Below are 14699 nucleotides of genomic sequence, written 5' to 3'. Positions count from 1 at the left end.
ATCTGGCAACCCTGTCTCGAGTTATTACCACATAAGTGATATTTATGTACTTTTTTGAAGCCGGATCTCACTTAAATGTATGTAAACGATGTCCGGATCCATCATCCGACCCATCGTTGGTTAGGTTATTGAAAGGGCTTTCCAATGAGTCAAAAACATTGAAGATCTGGCAACCCTGTCTCGTGTTATTACCACTTCAGTGAAATTTATGTACTTTTTGAAGCCGGATCTCACTTAAATGTATGTAAACAATGTCCGGATCCATCATCCGACCCATCGTTGGTTAGGCAATTGAAAGGGCTTTCCAAAGAGTCCAAAACATTGAAGATCTGGCAACCCTGTCTCGAGTTATTACCACATAAGTGATATTTATGTACTTTTTTGAAGCCGGATCTCACTTAAATGTATGTAAACGATGTCCGGATCCATCATCCGACCCATCGTTGGTTAGGTTATTGAAAGGGCTTTCCAATGAGTCAAAAACATTGAAGATCTGGCAACCCTGTCTCGTGTTATTACCACTTCAGTGAAATTTATGTACTTTTTGAAGCCGGATCTCACTTAAATGTATGTAAACGATGTCCGGATCCATCATCCGACCCATCGTTGGTTAGGCAATTGAAAGGGCTTTCCAAAGAGTCCAAAACATTGAAGATCTGGCAACCCTGTCTCGAGTTATTACCACATAAGTGATATTTATGTACTTTTTTGAAGCCGGATCTCACTTAAATGTATGTAAACGATGTCCGGATCCATCATCCGACCCATCGTTGGTTAGGCAATTGAAAGGGCTTTCCAAAGAGTCCAAAACATTGAAGATCTGGCAACCCTGTCTCGAGTTATTACCACATAAGTTATATCTGTGTTCTTTTTTTCTGGATCTAAAAAAATGCTGAAATGTGTGTCCCAACCACTCATATTACCCATTTTTGGTAAAAAGTGAGGAAGGCATCAACCACATAGGTGGATTAAGTTAGTTTTTCCTATTAAATTTTTGGATTTATACAAAATCATATACTGAACATCAAATTCAAAGTCCCAGCCCATTCTCGATCGAAAGCATTTGGTATGAATTGTATTCGAGTAAATTTTGGTATTGATCAGACGGTTGGTTCAAAAGTTATAGCTGTATGATTTTTCTTTATATATAGAGTAAATTTCTCAAAAAAGGTAAGGGGTCATTCAGAATAATTCTCCCCAAGGATTTATTTGTAATTTCACTTAAATTTATCTTTCTAACTGAGTGTTCACGACTCGATCAAACTTCTCAGCAAATTTTACATCGATTGGATTCCGCACTTTTATTTGAGAGCGTTTGACTTTTTGCCTTTCTTACAAAAGAAAGGTTTAAGGTTTGCTTTTGGAAAAACGCTTTATTCAGAAATCTAAAAAAAATCGTGCACGGCGAGGATTCGTCCCAGGAAAAAATCCTATTACTAAATTGAAGGTTTAGATGCGCTCTTTCGATTGAATTTTGGCCCGAAACCCGGAACTCAAAGTCTGATTTTTGAGAGCTCTTTTTCTGAAATCAAGCTTCCCATGCGCCAGTGCCAACGCACACCGCGGGTTTGGTTTTCTAGCTTCGGTACGTGCCTGAACCCATTTATGTATTGGTATCTTGGTACATCGTACCAGCGCACCACGACACTCTCGGCTCGCCCCATCGGTTTTGTGTCTGGCACTCACCCATGGCATGAACCCAGCGTGCCGTGGTACGTGTCGTGGTATTGAACCCGTTTTGTACCGCCAGCGCGTACCACGACACGTACCTCGGCTCGTAACGAGTGAAGCACCTTGGCTCATATACCGGGTTCATGCCATGGGTGAGTGCCAGACACAAAACCGACGCGGCGAACTGAGAGTGTCGTGGTGCGCTGGTACGATGAACCAAAATACCCTCGGTTCGTGTGAGTCGGGTACGGGTGTAAACCGAACAAAGCAGGCGCAAAGCAAACCCGAGGTACAAGCGAACCGCGTGTACCGCACGGTGCAGGGAAGCTTGTCTGAAATACATGGCCGATGTCTGTATCCGCTCTTAAAAATTTGTGTCTTCCATCACTGGAAAACCGCTCGTAAAACCCACAATTTTTAAAAGCCAGATCTGTAGCCGTGGGGTCGGAGACGAACATTTTATTTTTCGATTCACAATTTTCGACCCGTAAATGTGGTCAAAGCCATTTTTAGAGGTATTTTTTGGACTATTTTACAGATAACACTATCAAATTTAAAGAATTCAGTTTTAAACAAAAAGCCATTCGAAAACATGCGCCATAAACTGTTTGGGCCCAAAATTTGAAGCTTTTCCAAAATGTATTTCCAGAGATATAGCGATTTTAGTGTTTTTCGTCTTATTTTTACCCTATTTTTTCCTATTAAATTTTTGGATTTATACAAAATCATATACTGAACATCAAATTCAAAGTCCCAGCCCATTCTCGATCGAAAGCATTTGGTATGAATTGTATTCGAGTAAATTTTGGTATTGATCAGACGGTTGGTTCAAAAGTTATAGCTGTATGATTTTTCTTTATATATAGAGTAAATTTCTCAAAAAAGGTAAGGGGTCATTCAGAATAATTCTCCCCAAGGATTTATTTGTAATTTCACTTAAATTTATCTTTCTAACTGAGTGTTCACGACTCGATCAAACTTCTCAGCAAATTTTACATCGATTGGATTCCGCACTTTTATTTGAGAGCGTTTGACTTTTTGCCTTTCTTACAAAAGAAAGGTTTAAGGTTTGCTTTTGGAAAAACGCTTTTTTCAGAAATCTAAAAAAAATCGTGCACGGCGAGGATTCGTCCCAGGAAAAAATCCTATTACTAAATTGAAGGTTTAGATGCGCTCTTTCGATTGAATTTTGGCCCGAAACCCGGAACTCAAAGTCTGATTTTTGAGAGCTCTTTTTCTGAAATACATGGCCGATGTCTGTATCCGCTCTTAAAAATTTGTGTCTTCCATCACTGGAAAACCGCTCGTAAAACCCACAATTTTTAAAAGCCAGATCTGTAGCCGTGGGGTCGGAGACGAACATTTTATTTTTCGATTCACAATTTTCGACCCGTAAATGTGGTCAAAGCCATTTTTAGAGGTATTTTTTGGACTATTTTACAGATAACACTATCAAATTTAAAGAATTCAGTTTTAAACAAAAAGCCATTCGAAAACATGCGCCATAAACTGTTTGGGCCCAAAATTTGAAGCTTTTCCAAAATGTATTTCCAGAGATATAGCGATTTTAGTGTTTTTCGTCTTATTTTTACCCTATTTTTTCCTATTAAATTTTTGGATTTATACAAAATCATATACTGAACATCAAATTCAAAGTCCCAGCCCATTCTCGATCGAAAGCTCGACAAGTCGTCAAGTCGAAGCTTCAACGCCAGCGCTTTTACGCTTGCGCGTTTTACGCTGCGCGTGAAAGTGTTCTTTCTGGCTTCTCATAATTGATCGACAAAGTGCAATAGCGATACATATTTTTTAAGTTAATCATAGACTAACATTATAGACTGAGTACCCTTTATTTTTTTTCTAATAATGTCAATCCAATATGTTTTTCTTAATTAAATTTAAATGTCTTGCGACAAATAATGTACTTCTGAAATTAAAAAAAAATGGCATTTGAGGTTTAGCCTTAAAAGATTCGAAGCTTTAGGTAAAATTCTCACTGGATGGTATCATTATGTTTTTGAAAAAATAATTGCATCAATATATTTCTCGGAGTTTCATCATTTTGTAAGAAAGGCTCTATTTCACCTCTGGTGATATTAAATCGGGTTTTTGTCTTCGAGAAAGTTGTTGGACTTGCCAACTTTGTCGAAGACACCAAAATTTTATCTCGCAATCTCGACCAAATTTAGCTACAGCCATTTTAATGTAAAAAAGATGCAATTTTAAAACTTAAATATCTCAAAAAAACGTTGACAAAATTGAAAGCGCCACACTGCATTCGAAAGGAGAGATCTAGCACTACAAACGCTGAAAAAATCGCAGAGGTATTTTCTTTGAACTCGAGATATAAATAAAAAAATGTCTAATTTTCTAGTGAAAAGTGTATGGGACCACCCTAACCAAATTCGAAAATTGACCAACTATGTGTTTTTTCATGTAATTTTGCCCGCTGAATCTGAATCTGCCCTTAGAATTGACGCAAATTGTCAAAATATCGGTTTTTGGTCATATTTTGGGTTTATATCATAATTTACATACTGTGTACTTTTTAAAGCTAAATCTCACATATCTGTATCAAAACTATGTCCGGATCCGTAATTCGACCCATCGTTGGTTAGGTAATCGAAAGACCCTTCCAATCATTTTGAGAGCACTGACAATTGATTACAACTTCTTGAAAGCGTTTCAAATCGATATCAAGTAATGAAAAGATTGACAGGAAACGTATGAGCAAGTTTCTGTCCAAAGTTTTACAAAATAATATGATTAATCTTGTTATAAATTTGTTGTGAGTTTTACGTTCTCTTGATTCTCATACAGCTAAGTACGATTCTATGGAAAGCTTTGATGAGATTGCCATTGACAATGACCGACCTACAAACGCACTAGTAGCAAATCTTCCAAGAATGCCAACCGTACAGAGGACATCAAACAAAATCGCATTTCGTGACATGATCCACTTAACGTCTTATCAGTGCAATTTCGTGATTCCGTCCCTCATACATAACATAGTTTTTCGTGATCAACTTGTTGATCATAACCGCGCTGGTAATTAAAATTATTCAGTTCTGCTTAACCGAGACCTCCACAACCGTCGCGAATAAACACACGCCAATCACAAACACGTTGAAACGCAACAATTCCCGCTACAGCAGCAGCATCATCATCTGGTGTCACTTCTACTTCGAGCCAAGTTCCGCTGACGGGCTGGCTGACCTGCGACTTGGATTACTCGACCGTTCAGTAGTGGATCAGTCGCGATACTTGAAGCACCACGCTTGGACGCCTCTCCGAAATAAAAGAAGAAAAGTAGAGCTTGCCTTTGTGCGCCGAAAATAAACTTGCCAAAAACTTTGATCAGGGTGTCGAACATTTGCTGAACATATGTGCCGTTTTTGGGGCGGGATTGACGGGTGATTTCGGCAAAACCGCAAACGGTCAACGCGCGAGGGCGGCTATTGCGTAGTTTGGGCCGAACTTTCTAGCCCACAACACAGAACACGCGAGAGAGGATGCACAAGTTCTGCTGTGTTCAGCTGGGATCATTTGCATAATGGGTTCGACCGCAGCAAGTGGTTGAATGAGTGTATAATCCAACGAAACTCTCGGTCTGTGAAAAGTGCGAACCTGCTACAACAACTGTGGTGAATAAAATATTCCAAAATAAATCGACCTGAACCGGAGTGTTGGCGCTGTTGGTTCTGGGCCCCCGGGAAATGACCACCCAGATTTTGTACCCACGAAAATATGCACATTAATTGTTTGAGTTGATTAAAACATCGTTATGGTCACTCAGAGTCCGCACTCGGACCGACGCAACAGGTTGTTCAACGCGCCCAGCGCTTCGCTTAATCCGAAACCAGTGTTCAAAAGTCACCGGCAGGTGTCAGTTTAACGACCGTGTATCTCACCAGACTAAAGTGTGTTCTCTAAACCCGATCGAATAAAAACGTTCGAACGAATCGCCATGGTGGAGCTGCGAGGACCCCGGAAGGTCCTGCTAGTGTCCACAGGAGGAGCCGCCACCTTACTCCTAGCGCTGCTGCTCGTCCTGCCAGCGCAAACCCACGCTTATCTGGAGGACCGAGAGCCCGTCTATCTGGAGGCCAAGGTGGGCTCGTACGTAATCCTAAACTGCCCGGTGGATTTCCCCAAAAACGACCCCATCCCGTACGTGCTGCACTGGAACAAGGATGTAAGTTGATGTACGGGGTACCGTGTAACGTGATGCCCCCCGAGGAGTGAATGTAAACATTGTTGAGCGCGGATGGATTCGATGTTCGTTAGTGGTTTAGTGATGGACGCGGGAAAATAGAACCGGTTCAAGCCGGTGCAAGCAAAATGCGATTTAGTTTGCTCGGAACTGCGCGTTTCTTCGTTGGATGAACCGAAATGCGGGTTAGCTGGGATTTAATTTAAAATTTAGTTTATCGAAAATGGTTTTCTATATCATGAAGAAAACATATTAGTTGTTATTTTAGGTTTTTGTCTTAGGATAAAAAAATTTAAACATGCATTCTATAAAAAATATAATTTGCTTATAAAAATCCTGTACAGTCATCCCACATATTCGGAACACCCACAAATTCGGAACAATTTTGTGATAATTTGTCTACAGCGTGCCAAATGCATCTTTGCTGGCGACCCTACTATTTTTAGGACCTTTATTTGAACATTCTCTTGCTATTTCACCAGTAAAAGTAGTTCTTTTTTAACAAAAAACTGCATTTCTAGACAATTTTATTCAGAGCAGCAACACACTGCCTCCAAATTGCCCGTTCCATGATTGTGGGATGTTATTGTGCCTCCCACAATTGTGGAACACCTGAATTTAACAGATATTTTCACAAAAAAAGTTATCAGACCATTCATAAAACATTACTAAGCTTGAGTTTCATTGGTTCCAGTGTGTGAAGTCATTATTTTGTAAAAAATCTGTACTCATGGAGATAATCAAAGTTTGTTTACATTCGTAAGAAAAAAGTGTTCCGAATTTGTGGATTTCAAGGGTCAAAGTTTTTTTTCAAAAACTCGACATAAAAGTAAAATTTGCAGTTGTTCGATACAGTAATCGAAAGATCGCAAGAAAAGCTTTCAAATGAAGGTAAAAGCGAATCATTAGTTCTATTATCGATTTTCTATGATTTTTTTTTTTAACATTGGCCGATCTGTAAACTGTTCCGAATATGAGGGATGACTGTACGTGGATCTGTGAAATATATGTTTCTAAATGTATAAAAAATAATTGGTTTCCGTAAACAGTTTCCAATTTTGAAGAAAAACTATATTGATAACACAAAAAAACACTTATCAACATTTAGTTTACGAATTCGTTCAAATGATTTTTATCCGTGATGCTTTAGGTACGACTACCGATTTTTTCCATTTTTTGAAACGTTATTTAAAAAAAATGCGATGACCTTAGAATCTTCATGGTGAAGTAACCATGATCAGCTGAAAATGAAAAAAAAATGCTTTCAAAAGTTTTAAGCGTTGCTAGGTTGTTGTTACAGTCTTCTGAGATACAGCAATTAACCTAGGCGGGCTTCGATCTAAAAAATTCGTCAAATATCAATTTTTCAACTTATTTTCGACTGTTAAAAGGCTTTGGAAAGAAGAACTCTTAAAATTTAAGAAAAATTTAGGGTGGCTTGTTTTATGTGACTTTGCCAATGTTTAAAAAAATGTCATTTTTCTGGGATCAGCTTTGGCTGTGAGTTTCACTAATATTTTCTATATTATTTGTTAAAACAAATATGCAGTTATTTTTGTCCCAGACTATGCCTCTAAGCATTTTTAAACAATTAAAATGACAATGGTTTCATTCTATAGTAAAAATGAGAAAAACATGCCAGAAAATGAAAAAGGGGTAATTCTCCGCCAACTCACACAGCAGTTGCCCCGACCCCTCTTCGATTTGCGTGAAACTTTGTCCTAAGGGGTAACTTTTGTCCCTGATCACGAATCCGAGGTCCGTTTTTTGATATCTGATCTGATATTTGATGAAGGGGCGGTACGACCCCTTCCATTTTTGAACATGCGAAAAAAGAGGTGTTTTTCAATAATTTGCAGCCTGAAACGGTGATGAGATAGAAATTTGGTGTCAAAGGGACTTTTATGTAAAATTAGACGCCCGATTTGATGGCGTACTTAGAATTCCAAAAAAACGTATTTTTCATCGAAAAAAACACTAAAAAAGTTTTAAAAATTCTCCCATTTTCCGTTACTCGACTGTAAAAAATATTGGAACATGTCATTTTATGGTAAATTTAATGTACTTTTCGAATCTTCATTGACCCAGAAGGGTTATTTTTTCATTGAGAACAAAATTTTTCATTTTTTTTTCATTTTAAAATTTTGTGTTTTTTCTAACTTTGCAGGGTTATTTTTTAGAGTGTAACAATGTTCAAAAAAGCTGTAGAGCAGACAATTACAAAAATTTTGATATATAGACATTAGGGGTTTGCTCATAAACATCACGAGTTATCGCGATTTTACGAAAAAAAGTTTTGAAAAAGTTGGTCGTCATCGATCATGGCCATTCATGGTCACCCGCGACAGACACGGACGACGAAACAAAGAGAAACGCAAAAAGTAACTTTTTCAAAACTTTTTTTCGTAAAATCGCGATAACTCGTGATGCTTATAAGCAAACCCCTTAAGTCTATATATCAAATTTTTTGAAATTGTCTGCTCTACAACTTTGTAGAACATTGTTACACTCTAAAAAATAACCCTGCAAAGTTAGAAAAAACACGAAATTTTAAAATGAAAAATTTTGTTCTAAATGAAAAAATGACGCTTCTGGGTCAATGTTTTCAAAGTTTCAAAATAAACATATTTTAACTGGTTTTATCTTCCCCCTTCTCGTTTTTCCAAAATTCTAGGCAAAAGAAATAATTATTGCCAAAAATTTCAATTTCAATAGAAACAAATAATTGATTATGAACTGCTAGTAAACATAGTCAAAGTATTTTTTTATTTTTTTTTTATTTTATCCAAAAAACCCATAAAAAAATTATTGGGCATACAGATCGGAAAAAAGAAAAAAAAAACTTTTTTCGTAAATGGGGGAACAGCATCTAACTCCATCGTGCCTTTAATGTTGCCAAATCTGCACTTTGACGATCAATTAGACCTCATAAAAAGTGTTTTCATTTGAAATCGAGTGATAAATACCTCAATAGAAAATGAGCAAGCAAGTTTCTATCAACAGTTTTACAAAAAAAGTGTGTTTAAATAATGAAAATCAGAAAATTGGTTGGAGTTACGAGCAAGTGCTTAACCTGCCAAACCTTCTAGAATTTCCCCTATATCCTTATTTTACCAATTTGTGGACAGTAACAAAACTATGATAGTTGTAAGGCATTTTGTGAAACTTATTAATATTTTTGTTCTGCTCGGAATGAGATTTATTATATTATCTCCTCAACCGAGCCTAGATTTAAAAACTTTAAGGTGAAACGGGATGCCAGTTCTTAGACATCTTCTGATTAACTTAAATCACTTTCTTAACTCGATAAATGTCTTGCTATCGTTTTATTGAACGACAACGCAAAAACAGCAAAAACCCTTTGTTAGAATCGCATGCAAAAGCAAGCATATCACTTTTGTGAAAAAAAGTCACTCATATTACATGTAGGTACTGTTTTATCTACTCACAAAAAATGCAACTATCGGGATTCAAGCGCAGCACACATACAGAGAGGTCTCTCGCCTTAGCCAGCTCGGCTATCATACCGATTAAGAGTGCGATGGATAAATGCCTATTTGAGCCTGAAATTTCGGTCAAGTTTCCTGCTTCCCTTTCCCGCCCGTGTGGATCAATCGGACCGCGCACTGGACTCACAATCCGGAGGTCGCTGGTTCGAATCCCGCGGCGGGCGCTCAAAAATTCTTTGTGTAAATATGGGTATTTGGCGCCGTCGCTCCGTGCCATACTTCCATACACTTAGGAGCCCAGGGCGGCGAAGTCCTTGTAGATAAAAAGGAAGACACTAGTGGTTGGTACTAGCAATGGTGGCCGACAGCTATAAAGTCAACTTCGTTTTTCCTGCTTCCCTTTTCACTTTATATAAAGTTTGTAACAGCTTCAATGATTTTTTAATTCAAATTCGAGCAATGAGGTCATTTTTTAATAACAGTTAACAGTTTCAAGATGCTATTTCCGACTTTTCAACTCCGATTATAGGGTTTGTATGAAAATGTCGAAAATAACAATTTAAAATGGCTGTATCTCGAGAACTACATCAGCAAAGCTTCTGAAACTTGGCCCAGAGATGCTTGATCCATCATTATCTCGGAATGCATATTCATTGAAATGCTGAAATAGTTTTGGTTTTCTTATTGAAAATCGGATATAACATATTTAAAGGGCTGTATCTCGGAAACTGCATCAGCGAATGTTTTCATTTTTTGCTCAGAGATGCGTTATGGTGTAAGGAATCGGAGGACACCAAAATCTCGGATTGCATTTTTTTCATAATAACGGTATTTGAGTTTTGGTCGAGGGAATACAATTTACGAAGATTTCAGAAAAGCTTTAGATAAAAATTAAAATTTTGTGAATTAAAAAAAAAACAACGAAAGTTCAGTTGATCATGGGAAAATGATGTTTAAGGTCCATACAATAATTAAAGGTGATCGATTTGATCAGAAGCCTTTCTTAAAAATTGAATAATCATTTTAATTCCTTTCAAAATTTGTTAAATCCAGCCTAAACACATTCCACGGTAATTTAGCATAACTCCTAGTGTGTGTGTGTATGTGTTCCCCAACAGCTGTAGATCCCACCACCATCGACCACTGCACTGTCACTGCCTCCGGGATCGTTTTCTCCGGGATGCATGCAGTTTATGGCGGTGTGGCGTCGTATCGTTCTAATAACCCGCCAGAGTTTAAGGTCAAATCCATTACGGGATTTACGCGCGATATTGTTTTATCCGTGATGCTACCCGTGTAGAATGCTTGTTTGGATGTGTGCTCGTGTTTGAGTTGTACGTGTGCGCTTACATGGTAATAGAACATAATGCAACTCGTGTCACGTGGAGGAATAGAGCAAACATCTCCTGGAAGATGGGATGGGACGATGGCTATGGATGAGGTATCAATTTATGACAATTTATTAATACTTATCTTAGAATTTTTAAATCATTTCGTTCAAATATTTTAGAATTGTATTATGAAAAGTTTAAACTCATCGCTCACCCTGCTAGGATGATTCATCCGCAGTAAACTAACTATTAACTGCCGGTTTTTGCTGGAAAATTTCACTGCCTATAGCCGTTGTTGACCACCGTGCTCGCTATATTATTTAATAAACCCATTAAATGCACGTACAGTGCACGACCCAATACAACAACAATAACACACCACCACCGGTAACAACCACAATCGAGCAAGCTAGCACACATTCCTCAACCACCCACGCGCTCTACCCACTAACTGCGGAGGAGGGAACATACGTTACACACGTGAAATTTCCACCTCCCTCCGATCTCCACCCTCTCAAACAAGCCTGCAACATAAGTTATGGTGAGAATAGTCGCCGAGTGGGTGGAAGAAAGCCTACTCACGGTGTGTCTATTTAATTTTATTAATTTAAATTAATTGTTATAGCTTTTTATCAACTTTCAAAGTTATTAATAATGCTTTTATATGCATTTTTTTTTTAATTTATCAAAGTTAAAAATTATTTAAAGGCTATTTATAAAGTTTAAGGAACTCCGTGCTAGAACCCTAGAACCTGGTCGACACGATCGCATTTAGTATACACACGATATGCTTAAGAGTTGCATACCTACCACTTCAGCGGCGGGACCCTGTTTGACGATGACAGTTTCAATTAATTTCTTCTATATCGGGATCGGTTATTACAGCGTAACAACAACGGGTTTTGGGTGCGATGCTTTTGCACGAGGAAAATTGCATTTACGTGGGAGCGTTTCACGGTGTGGATGATGATGACGATGTGCTCTGTCATCGGAAGTGACGCGGTGGTTCATTAAAACTGTCACGGAGCCCGGCGTAATGTCGTTAAGTGAAATTTCATCGATATTGAAACAAGTAATGAAGGGTGCCTCGATTCAATGTAGACTTTTTCGATATTATTATTTTCTGTTTTTTTTTTATGGTTTGATGATCAGGTTTCATACATTTCAAAACACATAAATGATATGTATAGACTTTTGTGCGGTTTGGATCTAACGAATTTAAATAAAGTGATCGGTCTACTAATGGCTGGGTGTTTTTTTTTTTGTATATTTTGCTGATAAGTTTTGTTATTTTAAGATCTGATAATTTAATTGTAAATTGTCTTTCTAATGTTGATAAAATATTGTTTACGTGAAATTGATTAGTTTTTAATGTTCTCTAAATTTTGGAATGCACTTTACAGTAAATTTGCATTACTTTTGAGATAATTCATGATTTCATCTAAGTAATTCTTTATGTTTTTTTTTTTAATTAGAATAAAACTTTGACCATCCTTACAACAAATAAAGGCAATTTTTCATAATTAGTTTCAATAAAAGGTTTATATAATTATGCGGGCTGGTCATACCACATAGACAAATGAATATTCGAAAACCTATAGGGGTTTTCAATTGTGTGTCTTGGGAAAATTTGTAGGTTATGATTTAAACCATTCAGAAAAAAATGGTACAGGGTTTTCAATGTTGAAAAAAATGACCAAACCTATTAAAAATTTCAAAAATAAATTCTAGAGTATTTTTTGAATAAGTCCTATAAACATATAAAAGACAATTGATTATAGGGCCTTTAAAAAAACTATAGATTTTTTATTTGAATTTTACTCTTTCAATTTTCGCTAATATTTTAAATTCTTGCTTAATTTTTCAAACGGTCCTGTGTACATAGCAACCCATGACGCATTGGTTGTTTTGAAAACGTAATCTAGTATTTTAATGTAATTTTAGATGCAACAAGCTGGAAACAGTTTAAAATGTATTCCGCTGTGTTTATAATATTTTTTAACATGTTTGCTTTAATTTAAAAAAAAAAACACAGGATCGCAAAAAACCGCAAAAAAAAACATATTTTTGCAATTCCGTCGTGAAACTTCACACTTTTCCTGTCATTCTTGAACGACGAAATAGCCTACTTTTCTGTACCAAAAATAACCGAAACGAATAGCAACACTTTTCAAAATTAATGCTGAAAAGTTCAACTTTTCAGCACTAAAATGGGTGCTGAAAAGTTGAACTTTTCGGCACTTGTTTCGAAAAGTAACACTTTTCAAAATTTTTTTGATTTAAACGATTTATTGTCAAAATACATGAAAATTTGATTCAAAATTTCACTCAATGGGTGTTTTTCGGAATTGCAAAAAATGGTGTATGGAACTCGTTGCAAAACTTGTTTTTTTCAGCAAACTACAATTTCGTCAAAACCTAGATTTTTCGAAAACTAATTATTGCAAATCGAGTATACTGCTGCATTAAAATGTTAAATTTTTGAACTGTTATTCTTTTTTTATATGTTTTGTCCCCCTCTCTGAATTCAGCAACCAGCATTCTGATAAACAATGTACAGCAATGTAGGAAATTATCTTAGTTTTTTTTAAATATTTGTTGCGGGGATGCTCTCATTCATGAAATATTTTTATAAAAAATAACTAAACTTGTTTTAAAAAAATCACTTAAGATGTCTAAAACTTGGAAATGATCCATTTCGAGAAAGATCATAATTTGATTTTGCATCTTAATTTTTTTTGAACTTTTTTTTTAGTTTCAAAAATGATATTTCCATTTCCAGATTTTGAACTCTAGCGCAAAAGATGCATTTTTGCCGTCTTAAAAATATGAAAAAATACAAAAAAAAATATTTTGGGAATTCAACTTTTAGCAATAAAAAGTCATTTTTAATAGTCTTAACTAACACCAAATCGGTCAGAAAATCCCTTCTCAAGACACAGATTTCCCATTTTGTATGTTCTGGACAAAGTTCAAACCACATAAAAAAATACTAAATTGAAAACCTTGAAAAAATAATTTGGAAATTCTAGTTAAGGGGTTACATACATGTAGAAAATCACAAAATTTCATATTACAGATAATTTATTAAATCCATTTAAAAGATGATTTTCCATCACTCCTGAAAGTTTCATGAAGATATTTCATGATTTAATTGAGTTACAGACGATTCAAGATCAGAATTTTGCCATGCGCAAAGCCAACTGTCTAACTTTCTGAGTGTTTTTCTCTGAACACCAAGTTGATTTACGGGTGCCACGATAACTCGAGATGGGACGGACCAAATTGGCTGAAATTTTGGGTGAAGACTTCCAAGACATGTCCCGTGTGCATGACTAAGACCGATTTTGAAATTTTGAATTAAAAAAAAATACAAAAATCAAAAACTGGAGATTTTTTTATATGAAAAACAGAAAAATATTTTTATCTTTTTTTTTTAACTAACTTTTGGAAAATCGGCTTTCGTCATGCACACGGGACTGGATTAACGAGTCTTCACCAAAATTTTGAGTCGATTTGGTCGAAGCAAAGTTAAGATATCGTGGCACCCGTTTTTTGAAACTGCTAACTTAAAATAGCTATATCTCGGCAATGATACAACCAAATGTCTTCAAATTTGTTTTGTTTATAGATGAAAATGTTTATTTTAATGTCCTGAAAACAGATTTTGAAAAAGTTTAAGTGTGTGCTCAAACCAACCTCTGACATTTTTGCCGATTTACATGTATGTAACCCCTTAATCATTCATTTTTTTTGTAATCAAATGCAAAGAAAATTTTGAAAAATCTAATCAAATATTTGGAACATTTAAAATTGGTAAATAATATAAAAATTAAGTTTTTAAATCTTTAAAATCAATTTCAAATCTAATCTTATTTAATTCAATTAAAAATATTTGAAACTACAAATTAAATTGATTGTAGACTTTTAAGGACATTATCGTGAAAGTGTGCTTTTGAAATTAAGACAAAAACGCTTTGATAAACAAAAAATCAAAATTTATAAGCCTTCCTTGAAAAATATCAAATAAATAAT

At 36.0% G+C, this 14699-nt stretch overlaps 1 protein-coding gene across 2 annotated transcripts in view; it reads left to right on the top strand.

Moving 5' to 3' along the window:
- The first annotated feature begins 4907 nt into the window (after nucleotides 1–4907).
- The window catches only part of LOC120426840 (protein borderless), a 17762-nt gene continuing 7970 nt past the window's right edge, over nucleotides 4908–14699 (top strand). Inside the window, exon 1 of one of the 2 annotated variants that reach the window (XM_039591627.2) lies at nucleotides 4908–5866. In XM_039591627.2, coding sequence (XP_039447561.1) covers nucleotides 5639–5866 — 228 coding nt within the window. In that variant the 5' untranslated portion in view covers nucleotides 4908–5638. The remainder of the gene's footprint in view (nucleotides 5867–14699) is intronic. The other variant, XM_039591628.2, reaches the window with a different exon arrangement.

The sequence above is a fragment of the Culex pipiens genome, chromosome 2 (genome assembly GCF_016801865.2).
Source record: "Culex pipiens pallens isolate TS chromosome 2, TS_CPP_V2, whole genome shotgun sequence".
Taxonomy (NCBI): domain Eukaryota; kingdom Metazoa; phylum Arthropoda; class Insecta; order Diptera; family Culicidae; genus Culex; species Culex pipiens.
Note: the sequence above shows the minus strand (reverse complement) of the source record. Positions and strands in the feature narration are given on the sequence as shown.